Source organism: Onychomys torridus, chromosome 19 (genome assembly GCF_903995425.1).
Source record: "Onychomys torridus chromosome 19, mOncTor1.1, whole genome shotgun sequence".
Classification (NCBI taxonomy): Eukaryota; Metazoa; Chordata; class Mammalia; order Rodentia; family Cricetidae; genus Onychomys; species Onychomys torridus.
In genome coordinates this window covers 56,816,822-56,840,554 of record NC_050461.1, presented here as the reverse complement: position 1 = coordinate 56,840,554, position 23,733 = coordinate 56,816,822, and the positions used below count along the sequence as shown (strand labels likewise).

The 23,733-nt window shown below is 36.5% G+C and overlaps 1 protein-coding gene across 7 annotated transcripts in view; it reads right to left on the bottom strand.

Moving 5' to 3' along the window:
* Positions 1-23,733, bottom strand: part of Qki (QKI, KH domain containing RNA binding) — a 129,642-nt gene that overhangs the window by 36,622 nt on the left and 69,287 nt on the right. For all 7 annotated transcript variants that reach the window (XM_036168984.1, XM_036168986.1, XM_036168988.1 and 4 more), the window contains exon 4: positions 6,882-7,025. In XM_036168984.1, the coding sequence (XP_036024877.1) occupies positions 6,882-7,025 (144 nt within the window). The remainder of the gene's footprint in view (positions 1-6,881; positions 7,026-23,733) is intronic.

Sequence of the window (23,733 nt, the reverse complement as noted above, 5' to 3'; positions counted from 1 at the left end):
CAATGAATGATAACACTCCTTAATGTCTTTTTATTTCTAAGGGGAGTTCCAGGGTTCCCCGCACATACTTGGCAAGCATTAGGCCACATTCTCAGCCCCTCAGAGCAAAGTTTGTCAAGTGAGATTATCATATCATAATGTACAGATATACACTAGTAAAGTGAACACTTAATGTAGTGTCCTTATACATCTATGCATAAAAAAGCACACATTTAATCATGGTAATTTTATTTCTGGAAACATTTTAAAATATTCAGACAGGTAGCCTAATATTCCCTTACAAAAATATTATATGCAATACTGCTAATAAGCAAGAAATTGAGAAAATGGGCTGGAGAGATGGCTCAGAGGTTAAGAGCACTGCTCTTCCAGAAGTTCTGAGTTCAATTCCAAGCAACCACATGGTGGCTCACAACCATCTCTAATGAGATCTGGTGCCCTTTTCTGGCATGCAGGCTTATCTGCAGGCAGAACATTGTATACATAATAAATAAATAAACTTTTTTAAAAAGAAATTGTGAAAAATCTTAAATGCTTAATAAAGACTGATTGGTAGTATAGCCATATATATGATGGAATTTAAAGCATGTCACCAGGAGAAATCATGAGTAACACTATTAATAAATCTTTAATGACATAGAGAACTATGAGTGATATAATCACACTAGAATGATTATTCTAGCATCTAAAATATGCACTGAGAAAATGAACAGTAATATTAACATCAGTATTCAAGTGTGGGTAGAAGTAATTTGACTAATTTTAGTTAAATTTCTAAGTTGTTTTCAACAAGTGTTGTTAATAGAAACTAAAGCTGTTGTAGCCATATCTCATATAACCAGCTGGTCTCACACACAGATCCAGGAAATAGAATAGTGAATACAGAGACAGAAGAGTAAAGGGGAGACAGATTATTTAAGAGGTGTATAGTTACAGTTAGATTAAGAGCAATAAACTAGTGCTTTGTAACACAGAAGAGTGACTATAGGTCATAACAATTTGAGTGTTTCTAAACAGCTAGAAGACTTCTACCACAATCCAACTGAAAAATATTTGAAGTGATATGAAGACGGGGAGGCATGGGGATAAGGGAGGAAATATGGGGAGAGATAGCTAAAACTAAGGGTCATTTGAGGGATTGTATGGAAACCTACTACAGTAGATACTTCATAAAATGTATACATATTTGAAAGAAATCTAAATAGAATCACCAAATAACCAGGGATAGATAGCCCCAACTAGACATCTACCATCAAATGAAATGTCCAGTCTCCAGAATGAATTACATCTAATTGACTTCTTGGCCAAAGGCTATATTGCCAAGGCTATTTATTGTTTGCACTTCACAAACTGATGGTAAAGCCCTAATGCTGGAGATACTACCTAATATAACTCATTCAACATGAAGAGGTTAAGCTGTTACTTACCTAGAGCCTTCACCTCTACTGTTCAGGTAATGGAAGGACTCTGTTCTTACCAGAGGAGAAAGGTAAACACCAACCCAGCTACATACCATTTGATCTACAATGGTAGCCTACAAGATACACTGGTACAATAGTAGCACAAAGGTTTTAGAAGTAACCCACTGCTGTGGATATTGCTTTGTGTAAATAAAGTTCTGATTGGCCAGTGGCCAGGCAGGAAGTATAGGCGGGACAAGAGAGAAGAGAATTCTGGGAAGTAGAAGGCTGGAGAGAGACACCGCCAGCCGCCGCCAGGAGAAGCAACATGTAAAGACACTGGTAAGCCACAAGCCATGTGGCAAAGCATAGACTAACAGAAATGGGTTAATTTAAGATAGAAAAGGTAGATAACAAGCAGCCTGCCACGGCCATACAGTTTGTAAGCATATCAGTCTCTGTGTGCTTTCTTGGTTGGGTCTGAGCGACTGTGGGACTGGCGGGTAAGAGAGATTTGTCCTGACTGGGCCAGGCAGGAAAACTCAACTACAACCCACCACTATCTCACTCCATGAGATGGAACCCATACTCAACACTCTTCAGATGGCCAAGAACCTGAGACTAGATGGGCCATAGACCTAGGGGAAATCCAAAACTGCTGTTCTGCTAAAAGAATGCAACCATAAAATGACTCCTAATGACATTCAGCTATACAACTAAATCAGTGTCTTGCTCAGCCAACATCAAAGAAGCTCCCTCCTACAGTGGAAGGGAACAAATACTGCGACACAAAACTGGACAATATGCAGAGAGCGAGCCCCTTTGGGACACTAAACTCTAAACGAGAGGTCTCCATCAAATCCTTCCCTTCTGGGCCCAGGTAACTCTGTAAAACAGGAAGCAGAAATATTCTAACAGCCAGTGGAAATGGAATACATCAAGAAAACAAGGCCTTCTAGACAAAACAGAACTGACAGATATGAATTCAGAGACTGGCAGCATGTACAGGGAGGGCCTGCACAGGTCTAAGCCAGTGCTGAGAGAAGTGGACACAAACCCCCATCCCCAACTCAGAAGCTATCTCTAATTGACCACTTGTAATTAACCACTTTACTGTAATGGAAAAATTCTCCAATGCAGTCTCACCGGGTATACAAAATCCACACTTGCAGGAAGACTGCATGCCCAGCAGCAAATGGGCAACACAAAATGAACCTAATGAATTGTTAGAGTGCCCCCCACCCCCTTTTCTCATAATGCTTTGTCTGGGTATTTTTTACTTTATAGATTTTTTATTTGTATATTATGATTTTGTGTTTTTATGGGATTTCTATTTGTACAAATGTATGTATCTTTGTGCCTGCGTGTGTTTATGCTTTTTCACTGGCTCTTCTTTTTTTTTTATTTTATCCGACTCTAATTTCTTTTTATCTCATTTTTAAAAGATGCCTGTTTGTTTTCTAATAAAAGAAAGAAAGGATATGGATTTAGGTGAGTGGGGAAGTGGGGAGGATCTGGAAGGAGTTAGTGGAGGGGAAATTACACCAGAATATATTGTACGCAAAAACTATTTTCAACATGAAAGAAGCCTTAAAAAAATTGAAGTGACAAGTTTTTATATCACCTTTATATCACAAATATGTGTGATTATTATTCATCAATAATAAGAACAAATGCAATTGTTAGGTGATTTTTTTTTTCAAGCAGAAATAGTAGTCAATAGATCAGAAGATAAACTATAGAAACTCAGGCTGTATAATGCAAAACTTTCCTATTTGCTAACTGGTAAGAGGAAGAATAAACTATTACCAATCACTAGATAATATTTCTCAACAAGCAACAGTTAATTGAAAATCAAAGAAATGAGAAGGGCATACTGGCATATGTAATCCTAGCAGCTGCGAGGTAGAGGTAGGTGGATAAGGAGTTCAAGGATAACCTGAACTACAGGAGACTGTCTCCAAAAAGTCAAAGAATGGCTAGTGGGTACCAAGAACAAGCCTTTCCTCCCCCCTCCATCTTTGTTTTTCGGGACAGGGTTTCTCTGTGTAGTTTTGGGGCCTGTCCTGGATCTCGCTCTGTACACGAGCTGGCCTCGACTCACAGAGATCCGCCTGCCTCTGTCTCCCAAGTGCTGGGATTAAAGGTGTGCGCTACCACTGCCTTTCCTTTTTTCCACAGTCCTTCCCTTCCAGAACTTGAAAAGCATCTGACTGGAAAGACAGGTTACTCCAGTGACTAGGCGCCTCCATGCAGGAGACACCCAGAGTCAGTATAAACAAAGGCCTGTGATGGGCAATTCTCAGTCATGACACTCCAAGTAGCCGAATTCAACAAAATGCATGCAGTGCTTCACAACAGAGCAATCCAACATTATACCTTTATCTTTGTGTGTGGTGACTTTTTCTAAAACTACAAATGGATAGTTCATTTTATTTCACACTAGTATAACTATCACTTTGTATAAAAGACTATTTTCCTCTTGGCTAAGCTTACACAAGGGTAAGTATCATAGAACTGGCCAATTATATAGAAAATTTCAAATATCCAATCTGTTGTCTTCAAAGTCTTATTGTCTTGGTACAGGCATCAAAAATACACATTAAAATTTCAGTTTAATTAAAATATTTAATGTAATGTCTACACTGAATTAAAGACATAAGTAGAAATATACCAGAAAATGAAATTATAATGCAATATTAATTTATAGAACCCATGCTTTTAAAGTATGTGTTTTATTCTTTAGTTTGTAATTCTAAAGTTTCATTTCTTTACTGTAATACCAAGTAGTACAATTTAAAATCAGTTTCCTATTTATTAATAACAGCTATAATCCAAAAAGCCTTTATTAGAAGAGAGAGCTACCAAAACTGGTTATTTTCCCATAAAATACAAAATATGCACTTTCTTAAAAGTTTCATTCATTTATTTGCTACCACCTTTTCATATTCTGGACACAAATAATTTTTATTAACTAATTAATTCTTTGTGTGGGGAATGAGAGAGTGTGGGCATGCACATCATGCCACAGCTCTCAAGAGAAAGTCAGAGGACAACGTTCAGAAACTGGTTCTCTCCCACCACTGTAGAACCTGGGAGCAAACTCAAGTAAGGCTCATTGAGCAACACACAATTGTATCAATGATTTATTTTCTTTTGGTTTTTCAGGGTTTCTCTGTGTAATAATAGCTGTGGCTATCCTGCAACTCACTTTGTAGACCAGGGTGGTCTCAAACTCAGAAGTGTACCTCTGCCTCCCTTGAGATTAAAGGAGTGCACCAGCACCACCAAGGACAATTGCACAGATGAAAGAGCTGGTGTGCCAAGGTCTTACCATTAGTGTTTTGTTACTGTTGTTACCCTAAAGTAGACAAACAGAGAGACCAACATCTTTTCAAACTCATTAATAAGCTTCTAAACCAATGCTCTTTTTCAAGATAGTATCTTTCAGGATAAAAGTAAATTACAGAAAGAATGGCTAAAAAATCTAATGGGTAAATAGAGTGTAAACTATTTTTTGCTACATTAGTAAGCACGGGCTCAGGGTAATGAGAGCTCTGCATTGTTGGATACATAGCATTCCAGTATTTTTCTGTTTGTGAAACTACTAACAGAATGTTCAAAACGTCTCCTTTCACTGCTTTTCAAAACCACTCAATTACTAAGGAAAAAGAAGAAAATGATTTAACAGTATGCAAAGACTTGCATTTATAAACAATCTGCCTGTCCATGTTCCTTATATATCTATCAATATAATTCATATGAAATTCTTTCCTTGCAAGGAATTAAAAGTGCACTGTCAGGAAACAGAAGAACAAATTACTGGGATATAAAGAACAGATCCAGCCGGGTGGTGGTGGCGGCAGCGCACGCCTTGAATCCCAGCACTGAGGAGGCAGAGGCAGGTGGATCTGTGAGTTTGAACCCAGCCTGGTCAACAAAGCAAGATCCAGGAAAGGCACAAAGCTACACAGAGAAACCGTCTCGAAGAAGAAAAATAAAAAGAACAGATCCCAAACTCATTTATGTAGGCAACAAAATGGCTTCAAGAACAATACATTATCAATTTTCTTAGCTTCTTTAAGATCAGCCAATTGAATATTTTCATGTTATTAATTATGAGAGATAGCTTAATAAATTAAGCTCTGTAAATTCAAGGACTGGCCTGGTCTACAAATCGAGGTGGTGATGAAGAGGGAGGAGACCATTTGTAGAATTGTTTGATGGCCCATGTGCTTTACGTAAGTTTGATCCCTAGGTTCTACAGTAGCGGGAGAGAACCCTTTCATATCATTTTCTTCTCATTTCCTATCAAAAAGAAACAGTATGTAGCAATATAAAAAAATGAAGAGGAGCTGAGGGAGAAGATGGGAAGAGAAGAATAAAAAGAGGTGACACAAGAACAGAGACAACTGGACAATTTTTCAGGAGACACCAGTCTCAGATTTATTCTTAATGTCTTCTGTAAAAATTCCCAGATATACTTGTTAGCTTAGATTAGCAAAATGTGAAAAACATTTGGAATGTTGCCAATGAAATCAGCAAAACTCTGCTTTAACAGTTTTGCCAGGCAACATTAACTTTTCTGCTGGGGGTGGGGGTGGAGGAATCGGGGAGAGGAGCCAGAAAGAGAACCTAGCATATAGGCAATTCAAATAACAGAGTTCCCACTAAGTCTTCTTTACCAATACAGTAATAGTTTCACAGATCTCTAACTTACTATTACTTACTTTTCTTTGTGTGGTTTTTGTTTTAGTTTAAAAAACAACAAACAAACAAACAAAAACAAAACAGGGTCTCTTACACAGCCTTGACTATCCTGGAGCTCACTATGTAAACTAGGCACATCTGTAACTCAAGAAATATGACTGCTCTCATCTTTTGAGTGCTGTGATTATAAGCATGTGCCAACAAGTCCAGTTTACCCCCCTTTTTTAAGAAAAAGAAAGAAAAAGCCCAACAAAAACAAACAAGCAAAACAAACAAGCTAAGTCGAAACTCTTCTTCTGTAACAGAGCAATTTAAGCCTGGGACTTTTAAGAAGTAGCTTAATTAGGTTTGCTTCTGTACCACACTTCCTTCACAAAAATAAGCAGGAATTCCTCGTTAAGAATTTGAGCAATCCTGTCTTGCACATTATATATTTCATGAGCCATCCATTGTTTTTATATTTTATGGTTAAATAAAATCACAAACATGTAACAACCCATTCTTTATTAACCCAACAATTTCAAATCAATCTGAAAAGGACAATGTTTAAAAAAAAAAAAAAAAAGAGTTGGGCAGTGGTGGCACACGCCTTTAATCCCTGCACTCTAGAGGCAGAGCCAGGAGGATCTCTGTGAGTTCGAGGCCAGCCTGGTCTACAGAGTGATTTCCAGGACAGGCATCAAAACTACACAGAGAAAGCCTGTCTCGAAAAACAAAAATAAAAATAAGTAAAACAAATAAATAAGAATCCAAATGATGCAAATTACTTACTGCAGGTACCAGTAGCTTTTTTACTTCTTCAACTGCTCTCTTCAGCTTGATCTCTGCTCTGTTCTGAGCATCTTCCACAGTGATCAGTACATGTAAATCTTCATTTAGATGCTCCCAATTGGGTTTGCCTCTGTTTTGCTCCTCCTAAAAAATATTTTACAAAACACAATGTCACTAATACTTTTTTCCAAAGACAATGCATTCTGTAACATGAACCTATTGCTAGTTTCTTAAAGCCATGTTTTATAGTAGAATCTATTATTCTACTACAATGCATTACAAAGCCCTTCAATTATTTTCCAAACCCAAACCAAAGCCTAGCAATGGGACTAGTCAGTCAAATGAGAACTCATTAAATATTCATGCTACACCTACTATGTATCCAGTGAGGCTGGTGTCCAAGACAACCAGGAGTGGCAGTGCTGCTTCTCTAGGAAACATGCAATGCCATTTCTATACTATAAATGAGTAACTTATAAGGAAACAAAGTTATCAAGGTTGAACAAGTCACTTATCAATATCACAGTAAACAAGCTGTCAATTTAGGCGATGAATCAAACCCATTCTCCAATTTAGTGATGTTTCCACCCATTACTACAGCTTTAAATAATACTGGTTCTAGTCAATACTAGAAGTATTTTGAAAAATAGGTCCCAAAATGTTGAAGAAGTACTATTTGCTGTATGTCAAGTAGTAATTATGGCAACAATAAACCAGGCAAATGACTGTAGGAACTGTTTTAACTATATATCCATTGGCCTTTTAACTTTTAAAAGTGAATATACAGTTGAGATCCACTAGGCAAAGGAGCAACATTCTTCTTCCAGGAAGTGGCCCCTGCTATTGCCCATGCTCCAGTGAATACCATGCACGAATAGGTAGCACAAAACGGACTTAGTGGGTTTTAAAAAATAAAAATAAAAAAGATGGACATGAAGTTTAGAGACTAATGTGTGTATGGGTATCCTGGGGGATGTGAAGGGAGTTAGATTTAGTATTTTATTGCATACACATACCAAGTTTTCAAATACTAAAATAAAAATGAAGTCTAAAGTCTACTCTTGCATTGTATCAAGTCATATGTATGTGTGTGTGTGTGTGTGTGTGTGTGTGTGTGTGTGTGTGTTTCACAGACATTATCTAGGTTTCACTTCGATGACAACTTCTGATTACCAAGCAAGGAACAAACATACATGCTGAAAGCTTTATCAAACTATTTGTAAGATAAGGGCAGGCAGCCATATAGACAACTTATGAAGGTACCAAGTCTTAAACTTGAGAAACAATTTAAGAATGTAAGTATAAATATGACTGGTACACAGACTTAAAGCAAACTATCAGAGGTGAACCATAAAAATACTCATTGTCGGACCTTGTGAAGGACCTTGTTTGTGAAGGACATTAGTCTGTTACTGTGTCAATTGCAGTCAAAAGAAGCAAACTGGTATGATAAAACAGGCTTTTCGATTATTTTTCTCATTATTGAGGACAAACAATGACGACAGAAATGAGATCTACCAAGTACAGGATTCTGTTTTATCAGTTAATAACTTTGGTAGGAAAATGTACCTACACAGCCAAGGCTAAATAGATCTCCAAGAAAAATAGCAATAATCAAACACTAAGAAAACTAGTAACCCAGAGCCTATCTGTTTCAGTATTAGATTACACCACATTCCTTTTAACACATCTTGGCAGAGCTAGGTTTTTGGTGGTATTTAAAAGAAGTTCCATGAAAACATCAATGTGGAATAAAATGGTGGTAATGTATCATTGGAGAATCTACAGAGCACCCAAGACTAAAACAATTACAAATGCAACAATAAATATTAATGTGGCTACTTAAAATATTTTCAATTTAAGAGATTATATAATACCAATTCAGTTACTTATCAATATTTAATTAAATGAAGGCATGGGCTTTTTCTTTTTACCTAGGGTACACCATAAAGAGATGTGAGGGTACAGAGTCAATGAATCAAGAAACTGGGAACCCTGGGGTCATTTACATGGCAAAGAATACAAAACATATATAAATACTTCTGTGATAAGAGTCAATTTAAAATCCAAATTTTAATGGTGAAGAATGGTTGTATTTCTCACAAAAGTATGTATTATCCCTCTGGTAGGCTGTATTACCTGGTGAACTAAAAGTGTGCCCATGTCTGAATCCACACATGTATAAGGGACTCTTATTTCTAGCCAAGACAAAGAAGCCAGAGCACGACTCTATGTGGAACAACTGCAGTGTATAGACAACAACTGCCAACTATTAGAAGTCGGACCTGACAGTGATGAGGGAGCAAGGCCAGCCTGTAACTGCCTAACTTCATAGCTGGAGTCTTGGCCCACCACAGAGAAGATACTAAAAAAGGCAACAACCTAAGAGTCCAGAAAAGTAAAGTATGCAAGGTTGAAAACTCCTGGAGCTATTAGGAGCCCAAGTACTACACTCAACAGTTCCTATGCATGTTAGGAAGAGGGTTCTAAAGGCCAGGAAACAGCCACCAAAGGGTTTCACATCACAAAAAATTTAGCGCGCTCTCTCTCTCTCTCACATGGCGCTAGACTGAAACATCCCATGATTCATCAACAGTATCTCAACGGGAAACAATTCAACCTAGTATGAGCTACAGTTCAAGTATTGTCTAATAAATTACAAAATCAAGACTGAAGGGATCTAAACTTTTTCCAACTAAGTCAACCACTTCCCAGAACAAAACTAAACAGCATTTTTAAGAATGAAAATTGTATCTTCCCAAATAATTTTCAATTCTCTATCTACTATCTAGTCAGAAATTAACAGTCATCAAGGCTGGGGAAATGGCTCAGTGAATAAAGTGGCTGCTTTGTAAACATAAGAACTAAGTTCAGATCCTTAGCACTCCATAAAACATAAGCAGGGGTGGTGGCGGCATGTGCTACAGACAGGAGATGTAGAGGGCTTATTGGCCAACCAATCTATCTGTAACAATGGACTCCAGGTTCAGGGAGAAAGACCTATTTCGAGAAATAAATAGGTTCTGGAGAGATCAGTGGTTAAGAACACGAGCTACTCTACCAGAAAACCTGGTTTAATTCCGAGCACATGGCAGCTCACAACTATTTTATCTGTAACTTCACACTCATGACATTTGACTCACTTTCCCGGCCCCTTTTGGACACTGCACATCCATAGACATTTGTGCTGACAAAACATGAAATAAGTGAATGAATGAGTAAGGTAGAGACCTCGGGAGGAAGATGCCAAACCTCATGCTCTTGTGTGTGTGTGTGTGTGTGTGTGTGCGCGCGCGCGCACACACACACACAGTGACGGAGGTCATTAAAGATTGCAAATTAGGCATATATGAGATGAAAAAAGTAAACTAAAACAAATCTAATGACACGGGTGTTATAATCAACAAAGAGTTTAAAAGCTACCATGTACAAGTATGTATACATTACACTAATGGAAGGAAAAGCAGACTGTAATTCAAATCATTTCAGAAAAATTTTGCCCTGGAGATGGGAATGGAGGGGAGGGGCTGGGGGGAAGGTGGGGGCAGGGGCGGAAGAGGGGAGGACAGGGGAACCCATGGCTGATGTGTAAAATTAAAACACAAATATAATAAATTAAAAAAGGTGGAAAAAAAAGAAAAGTTTAAAATTAAAACTGAAATCATGACTTGCCACAGAAATCTTTATTCACAGAAAATATGAAAGCCAAAGGACTTTAAAAAATAGTATCTGCCTTGTAGGAACACAGAACAAGGCTGCAATATAATCTGACATTATGCTTTATTGAAGGAATAAATTTCTGAGTTGTAAAATACTTCAGCAAATGTGTCTTCTTAATAAATTTGTGAGTGTAAAAGTTTTGTTAAGAACAAAAGCTCCACCTATCTTTAATGTTTACTTCAAAATAAAAAATTTTGCTTACAATTTAAAAAAAAAAAAACCCACAAAAACAAAGCTTTCACTGATGATGAGGTTGATAAAAATCATGGTTCAAGGCAGTTGTGGAAAGCAAATGCTTGGCACTCTAGCACTCAGAAGGCTGGGGTACAAGGGTCACAAAGTCCAGACCAGCCTGGATCACATAAGACTCTAACCAGAAACTATAAAATACAAAATCACATTGAAGGTGTATAATGGCAATGTCCTTTCAAAACCACAAAACAAAAATTATTTCTAAATATAACAAAAGATACAGTAAAACTACCATTATATACAAATGTTTAAAGTTTTCATCTAATGTAGAAAGAAATTACTAGAAGATTAAAGGAAAAGCATTATGTATGCAATCAATCAAAATTCAGCAGCAAATTAAAACTAATTTACCCTATTCTCAACTTGATAAAAAGACAAGACACAATTTCTAAATAATGTTTTATTCAATGTTTATATTACGCAAAAGTAAGTTTTCTTTCTTGGTTTTTTGGAGACAGGGTTTCTCTCTGTGTAGCCCTGACTGTCCTGGAACTTGTTCTGTAGACCAAGCTGTAGACTCAGAGACCCACCTGCCTCCAGAGCTCTGAGATTAAAGGTGTGCACCAGCACATCCTGTTAGAAATATATTTCGAATAATATTATCCTCTTAGTTGAGGATAAAGTTGAAATGATGATGATAATCACAGCAGGTAATATTTTACTGAGCCCTTACTGTCTATTATATAAACATACCGCCTTGTGTCATCTTCCACCTAAAATTGCTTCAGTGTAGTACTGTCACTCTTAGCAGCAGGCCAATCTGGAGGCTGAAGGAGTCATAGCTTGCCCAACCCATAACAAGTTACTGGGCAAAAGAGAGGGCACACTCAGGACCCTCAATCTCAACAGCAAGTACCTAGCATAAAATGTTACCTACATGGGAGTCCTACAATTAAGCAGATAAGGCTAGAAAAAAAAGAACAAATTTCTTGAGTCTTTAGAATTCTGTTTTAATATTCTAAACACATTTGAGTGGGATTCTAAGCACATTTTGGCCAGAACACAGACAGAATAGATTATTGGTCTTGTTTTTAAAGACTGGTTTTCTCTCCTAAGGTCATGCCAAACTCTTTTCTCACAAGTCATTTCCTAGGTTAAGTGGAGAATATCAGGAAGTGGAAGAAAAACACATGGCAAAGGAGACATATACATAACATGTCTTTTCTTCAAAGGAGAGGACCACGCATAAAATTTCAATGACAAACATTCAGAGTAGGAGAAACATGCAGCTATTTAACACAAAGAACTCTTCCCAATTCCAATTGTGAGGGGATTTTTTTTCCGTTTTTGTTTTTATATAAGCTTAATACCACTGTCTGTGAACAACTATTTCTTTTTTTAAAAAATATCTGATTTGTTATTTTTAAGAAACTATTCTAAACATTTGAGAAACCACTATTGTGCTTGATTAGTTTGTTATCCAGTCTGCCCATGTTTTATAGTTTAAAATTCTGCTCTAATTACAGAACTTGTTTAAACAAAGGACTTCTGTAACATGAAGCATCAGAGCAAACTGACTGCATACCCTGTGCAAAGACTATTTGAAGTTCGAACCTAAAGTCGGGCAAATCAGAACAAAACATCTACCTGTGCTCTTAAGTGAAAGCTCACAGGCTTAAACTTCTTGTGAAATAGTTTTATAAATTTATATACTGAAACAAACCTATTTCTTATAATAAGTTTTATCATTAGGTCAAATATCAAAACTCAGATATAACAATTTTCAGTTACACATATAATCTTAAGTTAATTTCAGAAATATTTGTTGAACTAGTTAAAAGAAAAAATGAGGCCAAGAATTTAAAGGAGAGCAGGGAAGGAAAATATGGGAGGGTTTGGAGGTAGGTAAGAGAAAGAAGAAATGTTATAATCTCAAAAACGAGTATTTGATGAGAAACTCTGTATAAAGTACATTTCACATTGTACAATTTTTTCCATCATAAAGCAAACCTCAAAACCTATTAAACTTAAGTCAAGCAAAAATTGTGCTTTGTAAACAAAAAATTTACTCATAAACACTAGAATAATTTTATATTTAAGAAAAATATAGACAGCAAGAATTAAACAAATGCTTATTAAATGGTGTCAAACCAGAACAATTGTTCATTCAAAGAATTTTTATTATTTAATGTCAATTGTTTTCTTAAGTTAAAAACAGAAGATGCCAAGAGTGGGCGATGCATGTTCACAATCCCAGCACTGGGGCAGATGAGGCAGGAGAATCCTGTTTGAGGCTAGCTTGGTGGTAATAAATCCATTTTAGTCTGAGCTATACAGTTAACACCTTGACACAAAACAATAGCAATCAAGGATATAAGAACTGACCCCAGCACTGAATCTATACAAGAATATGTCTAAAACAGCGTTTGGTATATAATGCATAATCTATTACTCTACTCTGTTTTCTACAGATTTGAAACTTTTATATCTTCAAGAATTTTCTGGATATTAATTTCTATATATGTTATTAACAGCTCTACAGTCAACCTATGAAATGTCAAATGTACTAATTTCTAACATTTACTCTGCTATCAAATACTAAACCAAGTGTTATGATGCATTTTAATTCACTATATGCTAACATAACATATTTATGCCAAATTACTTTCTAAAATATACAGAAAAGAATTTTTGCATGTAATACAGAAGAAACATTTGATAATAAATTATTATATTATAGACTGAAAATAGCAAGTAACACAAAACATCCTGGTTAAATACTAATTTTTGCCCTGGACTCTAAAGTGTTCTACTATGCAAATGGGAATTGAGAGCTGCCTTTGTGGTTCTTTGATCCCACCTGTACCAAACAATTGCAGAATAATAAACTGACTTATGACTGCACATCTAAGTATGCCTCTGCACACACACCTGAGACAGCTGTGTTGTTATTATAACTGAAGTTGGGAGCCTTGGCAAGATAACATGTACATAATTTATAACTGTTTTGATTCCATAGTGTTTAGTACAGTGCCGAGCAGTATTACATTACGATAACTGGAGTACTTAACACGTACACTTCAAACCCAGGCACTTTCTCTCTGTAGAATAGACTCACAATTTTGGAATGTTAAAATTCTTTTGATTTCATATTGTTGCCTTAGCATCAAATTTTTAGAGTCAATTTTTTAAAAAGTATATCAGACCATGGTTAAATATTATCAGTAAGATTAAATTATTTGTAATGTTTAAGATTATCTTAAAAGTTACCTGCTTTTGTCTGAACATCCATAGTTAAGTAACCAACTAAGACCACAGAGGTGGTCTATAGGGGCAATGTTTCAACTCTATAGGTATTTCTATTGCACAGCTAGAAGGCAGAACGCACAGACACAGCAAGGACCAAAGCTTTGTATTTCTTACCTAATGATTTGAAAAGAAGCTGTCTGATTTTGTGTGTGTGTGTGTGTGTGTGTGTGTGTGTGTGTGTGTGTGTGTGTGTAGAGAGACAGAGAGAGAGATCAATAGTATTGGATTGTTCAAATGGCTATTGTATTATGAGTAGTCCTTTCTCTAATATTTAAAAAATCTTCACTAGTATTTCACATTATCTGTATGTAGGCAGAGCTTCTCTGTGTCTCAGCAGCCGCTCCCAAATAACCATTCAGAGACTTAGTATTAATTATAAATGCTGGACCAATAGCTTAGGCTTGTTTCCAGCCAACTCTTACAACTTAACCCATTTCTACTAATCTATGTACTGCTTCAACGCTCCTTTATCTCATCTATCTTCTGTGTCTGGCTCGAGACTCCTCAGATTCTGCCCTTCTTCTTCCCAGTATTCTCTCTGTCCCCAAAACCCTGCCTAGTTATTCCTAATCACCTTTTATTAACAATGAAAGCAACACATTTTTCATGGTGTACAGAAGGATTATTTCATGGCATCCATACTTCACAGTATTATTTTTTTCAAAAGCTCTATTTTACACAATTAAACTCAAACTCTATGATTCTTTGTGCATTTCTCATTTACTACAGCTATTATGCAAAACCTATAAAACTCCAAGACTTCTATTCTGATATTTCATTTATATTTGGGTAACAAAATAATTACAGAAAGTTCTTACACTTTCTATAATCTGACCCGTGAAGCAGAACTGTAACATGGTACAGTTAATACAGCACAGCGACACACCCGAACCTTTCTTTTGAATATGTTTTCATTTCCTTTGGGTCCTACCACAACATCACTACTCAGAATCAGACACGTGCTTATTTTTTAAAATTCAAAGGAATTATTTTAAAAACACATTCTTTAATGATGCTTTTGGCAAAGCCTGTGTCAAAAGCATGAAAATGTGCATATAGAAATAACAGCGGTCATGCCAAAATAAAGTAACATTGTCAACAGTTCCCACCCCCCATTTTATAATGTTTATAGGAAAAGTTTCATGAATCCTCCTTTGTGAGTTATAGTTACATATTAAAATTTTGTAATTTCCCAGAAACCATTTTTTTTAAATGCCAAAGTTACTTGCCATCTAAAAATCATGTTACATTCATTATTTTTTACTGGTACAAAACTGAACTTTTAGAAAATGTTCTATACATGATCAATTTTATAGTATTAATTAACTGCCATTAAATGTTATCCACCACATTGCTATTACTGATGATTTCCCTGGTCAAGTACAGCTTTACTCCATTTAAGACAAGAATCTCTAGATTACATAAATCATATTAAGTAATAACTTTGCTCACATCCTTACACTAAACACTAAAAGCAGTCTATATTAACATAAGACCTAGGCCCTCATCTTCCAGAAATAGTTTGTGTTATTTAACACCATCTAAATTCGTATTTCTTAGTCAACAATGAAAACCAAAACATGGGAGCTACTGTTAGGGGAGTTATTTGGTGTTGTGGCTTCATAAGGTGTGGTTGGTACCTTAGTTAGGTTGAATCTAGCCGCCAGGATTCCCTTTCAGGCTTACTGCTTACAGTGGCGTGTAGGATGATTTGTTCCTTCTCAAGAGGAGAAAGACAAATGAAAGGCAGTAGCCATTTTGCTACATTAACAGATGAGAGAATAAAGACAGGCAAAAGAAGTTTTCATGAAGGAAGTCAAAAAGGCATCAAAGGTCATTTAACTAGTTACAAGTAATTTAACATGAGTTTTAAAGTCAGCTTTTATTTTAAAAAAAAAAAAAAAAGTCTCCACACAGACTTGCAAACTGCAGTATTGAGCCTACACATCACCTGGAAATCTAAAGGACTATCTTAACAAAGCACCCTTAATAAGGTATTAATAACAAATTGTAACTTAAACCTAACATCTAAGAATATACTGTATTTAATTTGCTACAATTCCATTGTGAGGAGATATTATCTCTAAAAAATAAGGCCCACATAAATGACCAGATTATGTATCACAATGAGGTAACAGATATAGGAAAAAAGTAAATAGCTTTCTATATTGTTATCAACTACTAATTGCTGGACATAATTTGTATTTCCTGCTCAGCCTATTCAGTGCTGTATTACCAGCATGTACAACATTCTGCTAAGTTTCTTAGGAAATTGACATATAAAATAGTTTGCAGTCATAGGACATCTCCACAGAAGAAACACAGATGTAGTATTAACAGAAACGTTCCAGCTGTTTTCTAGCATGGTTCTAGCCTGTTGACACTGACTCCAAGGCATAGAGACTCCTATTTCTCCTTATCCTAGGCCTATGGGATAGACTGACAATTCAGGACATCCTACAGAGAATTACTTTCATTAAATGCACTGGTACATCCTCCCAGATTATCTTTTTTTTTTTTTTTTTTGAGCTGAGGATCGAACCCAGGGCCTTGTGCTTGCTAGGCAAGCACTCTACCACTATCTTTTCACACTCTGATTATTTGGCTTTCTTATGCAGTGAAAACACCTGCTCTGCTCAGTTTTAGTTTGCATTTGTAGTCATTTTTAATTGTTTGTTATGTATATACTTTGAATACATGCTTTGTTATATATGTAGCAAATATACTTCCTGCTGTGGAGATTAATGGTTGATTTTCTCCAAGTGTTTAAAATACCAGAAGGAAAATAAACATGTATGTATACCCAACCATCCTAACGTCATTTACTGACCAGTCAGACTTCTTTCCTCACTGGCATTCTTCCCCACCTGGCCTTCCCTTCTTCCTACAGCATTTATAAGACTGAAAGAGCTTGGCTTAATGTCCCTGGTCTACAATTATGAACAAGGACAAAATAATCAAGACATTACTCTATTTTTTCTTTTCTTTTCTGATTGCCTCGCTTATTAATTCATTGTTTCCTATTAGAAACAAAGAAAATAAAACTTCTTGTTACATTTTTACCATACGCATCAATACAAAAACAGTATTTTACAAACAAAAATATCATGTATGGTTTTCAAAGTTCTAACTCTAAAATCTTTCACTGCATCTTTCCTAATGTTTTCAACATCTACACTGTACCTACACTTGATTCTACTTATTTGCAGTATTTCAGTCATTCTAAGACTTCCATTTTTTACATTTCATGTACTATTATTGTGTGTATGATATATATAAGGGGGGTGCATTTGCCAGATCCTGCAAGAGGAAGTCAGGGGGCAACTCTGCAGAAGCCATTCTCCCACTGTGGATTTCCAGGGTTTGAACTTACATTGTCTTATTTGCACAGCAAGCATTTTTACCCACTCAGTTATCTCAAGGACAAATTCTAAGACACTTAAGTAACACAGAACATTTTTAAAGCCTGACATGTCTTATTAATGTCATGAGGCATCAGTAGAATACTGACTGCTGTTCTTGTCCAACTATTGCTGCTGTGATCCAGATACTTTAAATCCTCACCAAGCCGGCCAGAGAATAAGGCTTAGCCATCTTTTCAAACCAGTTTCTAGTCACAGAGGATATTAAGAAGGCCGAAAAGGGTGGTCGGTGGTGGTATACACCTTTAATCCCTGCACTCGGGAAGCAGAGCCAGGTGGATCTCTGTGAGTTCGAGGCCAGCCTGGTCTACAAAGCATGTTCCAGGACATGGAAAAACCAAACCAAACCAAACCAAAACAAAAAAACAAAAAGAGTTCAAAGTAATCCTGGGCTACATTAGACCCTGTCTCAAAACAGTGGTCTTGTTATCTATTCCCTCAAGAGGATCTTTAGTATACTGTCCTCCATTTTTTTCAGATAACTGGTGTTCAGTATTCTCTGTTACCAATCAACCTAATTAAACTTTATCTATTGTGCTGATATTCTAAAACAACAAATATTCAGCTTCTTTACATTTCTTTATTGTCCTTTTTCAATTTCAGTAACTTTCAGCTTACATTTCTTAGTTTCTTTTTAGTTACACTAAGCTTAGATTGTTGATGTTTGATGTTTCTAAGCCTGTAGAACATTTATAGATAAAAAATTTCCATCTAAACAAGTTTTTAACCTCATAGATTTTGCTGTCTTGTAATTTTACAATCATTCAACTAAAACTGTTTTCTGGTTCCTCCCTATGTCTTGGCCAATAAGTCAGAGAGTTGTGTTGCTTATTTTCAAAATATTTGGTATTTAATTCCTTGATGGCCAAAGTTTAAATTATACAATTTTCATCTTTTCTTACTCTATGACATAGTATAGGTTCCATTCTAGTTTACTTAGAAGAAAATGTGGTTCCCAGCAGGCAATCATGTGGGTCAATGGAGAACTATATAAGCTCTGCTCTTGTACAACAAACGGCCTCAGTGTCACACCTTACGTTCAGATCATTTAAGTTCTTTCAAGCAATACTGTGAATCCTATCGGAAAATCTGAGGACTCTCTTCATCTCTTCTGTCCCCTATCTATCAATGGCATTAGGGATTCCTCATGGTAAACTTCATACTACTCACTGTGCTGTCAACAGGCCCAAAAGCCAGGCTTACAAGTATTTTGTATACTAACATCCTTCCTCCAAGAACTTCACTTGGAATTCTGAAGTTCTTTCTTCAGTTACTTGTAGGAAGTTGTCCTAACAGAAATTTATGCATTCACAACAAGTCCCCAAATTCTTACACTGACAATTCAAAGCTTTCTGTCATAAGGATTATCAATAGCTCAGCATTCAAACATCAAGCAGCTGTGGCCTTGGGGATGACTATAACTCTTTCTCCTGACAACCAGGGCTTTTACCTAGACAGAGTACAGCTTTGTCTCTATTCAAAGTGATGTGGCCATTCAAATTCCATTTTTACTGCTATGTAACAGCTTCAACACTCACTGCCCATTCTCAAAACCATTCTCCTGGCTACTTTACCCTTAAATAGTCCCAGTACTGAACTGATCCTCTAGTTTCTTCCCCAAAAATACTTCTAGGTAACAGGAGGAGGGCACACATACATGCACCCCACCCCACACAACTACTAGCCAGTGAGGAGGAAGTGACTAAAGGTAGGTGTGATCTTAAAGCATAATCACTAGGGTGGGGAGACAGCTCAGTCAAAAACATGCCTGCTGCACAACCTTGAGGACCTCCGTTCAATCCTGACTCTGAGTAAAAACCACAGGCTCAAGAGCATCACATGATAATTCTAGCACTAGTAGATGGGGATAGGTGGCTTAGCCTCACACCAATCAGATATACTCCTCAAATAATAATGGACAGTGTCTGAATAATAACACCTCAGGTTGCCTTTTGGCCTTCACATGAACATACATGAATACATATCCACACATACAAAAAATGGGGGGGGGGGGATACTAAAGGGTAGGAAAGCTGTTTCAGCAGGTAAAAGAGGTGGCTATGATAGCCTGGTCACCCAGGTTTGGTCTCTGGACTCTACAGCGGAAGGTGAGAAACAACTCCTCAAAGTTGTCCTCTGATCTCCACAAGTATGCCTTGGAACTGGTACACTCACACACAGGCAGGCGTGTGTATACATGCATACATACACTATGCCTGGCTTCAACAAATTAAATCTTAATTAAAGAGGTAAAACTTCATGAGAGTAACTGAAACATCTGTTAATTCCACCTCAACTAATAGCTTATAAAAATAAAGCCTTTATCCTACAAATGAGAGAAAATTTTCAGTAAACAATTAATGCGGGTTTTTTTGTTTTGTTTTTTGAGACAGGGTTTCTCTGTGTAGCTTTGCGCCTTTCCTGGATCTCGCTCTGTAGACCAGGCTGGCCTCGAACTCACAGAGATCCGCCTGGCTCTGCCTCCGGAATGCTGGAATTGAAGGCATACACCACCACCGCCTGGCTTAACAATTAATGTTTTAAAAACAAAGTTTAATAATCATAAATTCTAGATTTAGAATAAACTTTTTTTTAAGACAAAAGGGAAACTTCTAAAATGAGAAAAAATTTTGTTTAAGGTGACTATGCGGGGGAGGGTGGAAGTGGTTGCAGGCATTTCAGTAGTCTCCTAGCTCAACTCAAATCCTTGAATCTTAAAGATTTTGGTCTCAGGCTGAATGTATCTTTTCCACAGGGACTGAAGAACTAAGAAGAATTGGCCTGACACTAATTGGAACTAAAATATGTTTTAAGCCTGTGTTAGATGTGTAAATTCAATGAGAAAATATAAAAAGAGGTTTAAATGGTCTGAAAACCTTGAAATTAATGGCTATAAAGCTCTCTATGACATTTAAAAATGTTTAAAAATACAATATCTCTCAAAATAATAATACAGTGAGAAGGGAAATCTACAATAACCTGAAGACTCTTGTGTGTGTGTGTGTGTGTGTGTGTGTGTGGGTGGTGTGGTGGTGGTGGTGGTGGTGGTGGTGGTGGTGGTGGTGGTGGTGGTGTCTTCCCACCAGAAAGCCAAGCATAGTCTAGTTGTGCGATGCAAGTTTTAGTTGTAGATGAGTGAGGTCATTGGTGTAACCACTGCTCTTCATGGCAAACAAAGCAGGTAATTAACAGTCATTCTAGCACCATCCCTTATCACCAAAACACACAATGGATACACAGCAATGGCTTTCAAAGCTCAGGCTGTTAACAACAGAGCTCCACTGTGTGTCAGAGTCACATTCACTTCTTTATTACACAAGCATACATTTACTGCTCAGCCAGACACCTATAATTAAGCACAAGAGCACTATAATGCTAATATTCAGGCTAGCTTGCAAGTTAGGGGGTACCCCTCCTCCCCAGAAGGATGATTGCCTTTCATTTTAAAGTTTGAAGTAGCTACAGTTCACTTAGTTTTGATTACATAGCAATTAGATATGCAAATACACAGATCCAGAAAAATACATTTTCAGGCTTCAGATTGTGAGCAATCAGGCCTATTCTCTTCTCTTGTACATACAAGCAAACTCATTAAACAACTATTGTCTCAGATCATCTCTGCCTCAAGCTCCCCCACCCAGCAATGCCATAAACACCCCAAATACATTGCTGCTGCTGCCATCTATCTCTTTTGGTAACTTCCTAAATGAGTACTCAGAAGCACTGGATGGGAAGCAAGGAAAATTACCAAACAGAAGAACATACATATTCTAGCCCTAACACCATGTCTGAAGTTTAAACATACTAGGTAATTTGAGGCAGAACTGTCTTTAGTTTAGGCCAGTATGAGCTATTTAGTAAGTTCCAGGCTAGCCTGAGCTACAGAATGCAACCCTGTCTTTAAAAAAATTATTTCTATTAAATGATATCAGTAATTAATAACCTAAAACACAATAAAATGTAGGATCAGTAAGATGGCTCAGCAGGTAAAGGTGCTTGCAATATAAGCCTGGCAACCTGAGTTTGGTACCCAGAACCCAAATAAAGATGGAACAAGAGAACAAACTCCACAAAGTCGCCCACTGACCTACACACACACACACACACACACACACACACACACACACACACCAAACCATTGTACAAACATATCATTCACACAGACATACAGAGTCAAAAATAATAAATAAATATTTAGGCCAGGTGGTGGTGATGCACGCCTTTAATCCCAGCACTTGGGAGGCAGAGGCAGGCAGATCTCTGAGTCCGAGGCCAGCCTGGTCTCCAAAGCGAGTTCCAGGAAAGGCGCAAAGCTACACAGAGAAACCCTGTCTCAAAGGAAAAAAAAAAAAAAAAAAGATTATTTCAAAGTACCAAGTTAAAAAAGACACTACATATTGCTAAGCTTACAGAGATTTTCCCTGAAAAAGCCACCCTTGAACAACAAAATGTGATCAGTGGAAACAGACCTCACTTTTCCTATACAAAAGGAGCCGTGTGTCACCACTGAGGACATCAACCAAATCATGCAACTGTCTAGTTGTTTCTCTCCTCAGTGGAGGTTCCTATGGAGTGTAACACTCAGCAAATACTGAGCCTGCTAGTGCCTTATCTTAGGATTTTACAACCTCAAGAAGAATAGTAAGCTTCTACTCATTATATACTACTTACTTTAATACATTTGGTTACAGTGGCACAAACGGATCTTACTGAACAATGTGGTTCTAAAATTTTACTTTACAAAAAAAGCACAGGTTTAGACTAGTTAACAACCAATAACCAACAATAACACCCTTGTGAAAATAGATCACTTAAACTGGTTTCTAATTGTACAAAGTCAGCACCAAGGATTTAGGGCAATGTGAGAAACCAGGGGCAAACATCAGGAATCCTGACCTTTTTCGAAGAGATTACCATGAGGTATCTTGTAGGACATCTAAGGTATCTAAGGACAATAGAGCGCATGAGAGATAATGTGTGGATTTACACATACCTCAGCACACAGAATGCACCATTTTAAAATACTATCAGCAACCTCATTTGACAATTATCAATGTTTATTTCCCACCAAATGATTCCTAACACCATGGTACGTACGTACGTACGTACGTACGTACGTACATACATACATACATACATACATATATATATATATATATATATATATATAAAAACTTTTTTAATTTTTACGTAAAAACCCTCCCACCAGTTACTTCTGTATGTGGATAAACATAAAGGTACAAGCTGTTCACTGCAGACTTGTTTTCTACTGATAGTAGTCTATAAAATAAATCTTGTATTTTGAAGGTGTGCAGTAAATTCCAATGTATTATGAAACATTTCTGAACAGCTACACTTCCTACTAAAATTTTAAGATAAATGAAAACACACATTTAAAAAACTTAGGCTATGAGTTAGTCCCATTAACTAATAATAAAAAGGTTGAGTGTCCTATCCTGGATATAGTATTCGAAATCTGACAGGTTAAATTACTGGAGTCTCTCTAATTCACTAAGATCCCAGTGCTCTGGGAATAAACTGAAAACTATTGATAATTACATCATGGCAGTGACAACGCTCAGGTTATTTTAGGTAAACTGAGATGTAAAAACACCCTTCTACCCCCCAGACCTAATATTATAATATTAGGGGGAAAATAAAAACCTTAAAATGCCATCAAAATATAAGGTGGTATGACTTAGAAGCATCATTGTTTGTTTTTTTTTCTTTTAAACAAATTGTATCTTTTATTTCCTCCAAGATAATTGTGGAAATAAGTGTAGCAAAACTAAGAAAAACAGAACTGCTTAATTCTAGACAGTAAGGGTCAATCGATCCCAACCCAACACTCAGTAGCTCTAAAAGACAAAAAGTAAATATTAACTTAATTAAAATTCCATTAAATTAAGAACTTAAAAAGTAAATTTTAAAGTTTTTCACATACTGAAACAATTATAAAAGCAATTCAAAATGTTTGTCATTAAAATTGTTTTAAAGGGCAAAGAAATTAAGTACATAAGAATGGAATTTATCATTCTACATTATAAAATGAAGTAAAGATATCAATTAAGCAGACTTGATATTGGGGAGAAATTAGCTACAGGATATAAATTCTAAATTCAACAGAAAATGGAGGTTATGGAAAAATACTTTAGCCTATCAGAAACAACAATAAACCATTAACAAAGAAGTGTAAATGGAATTATAGA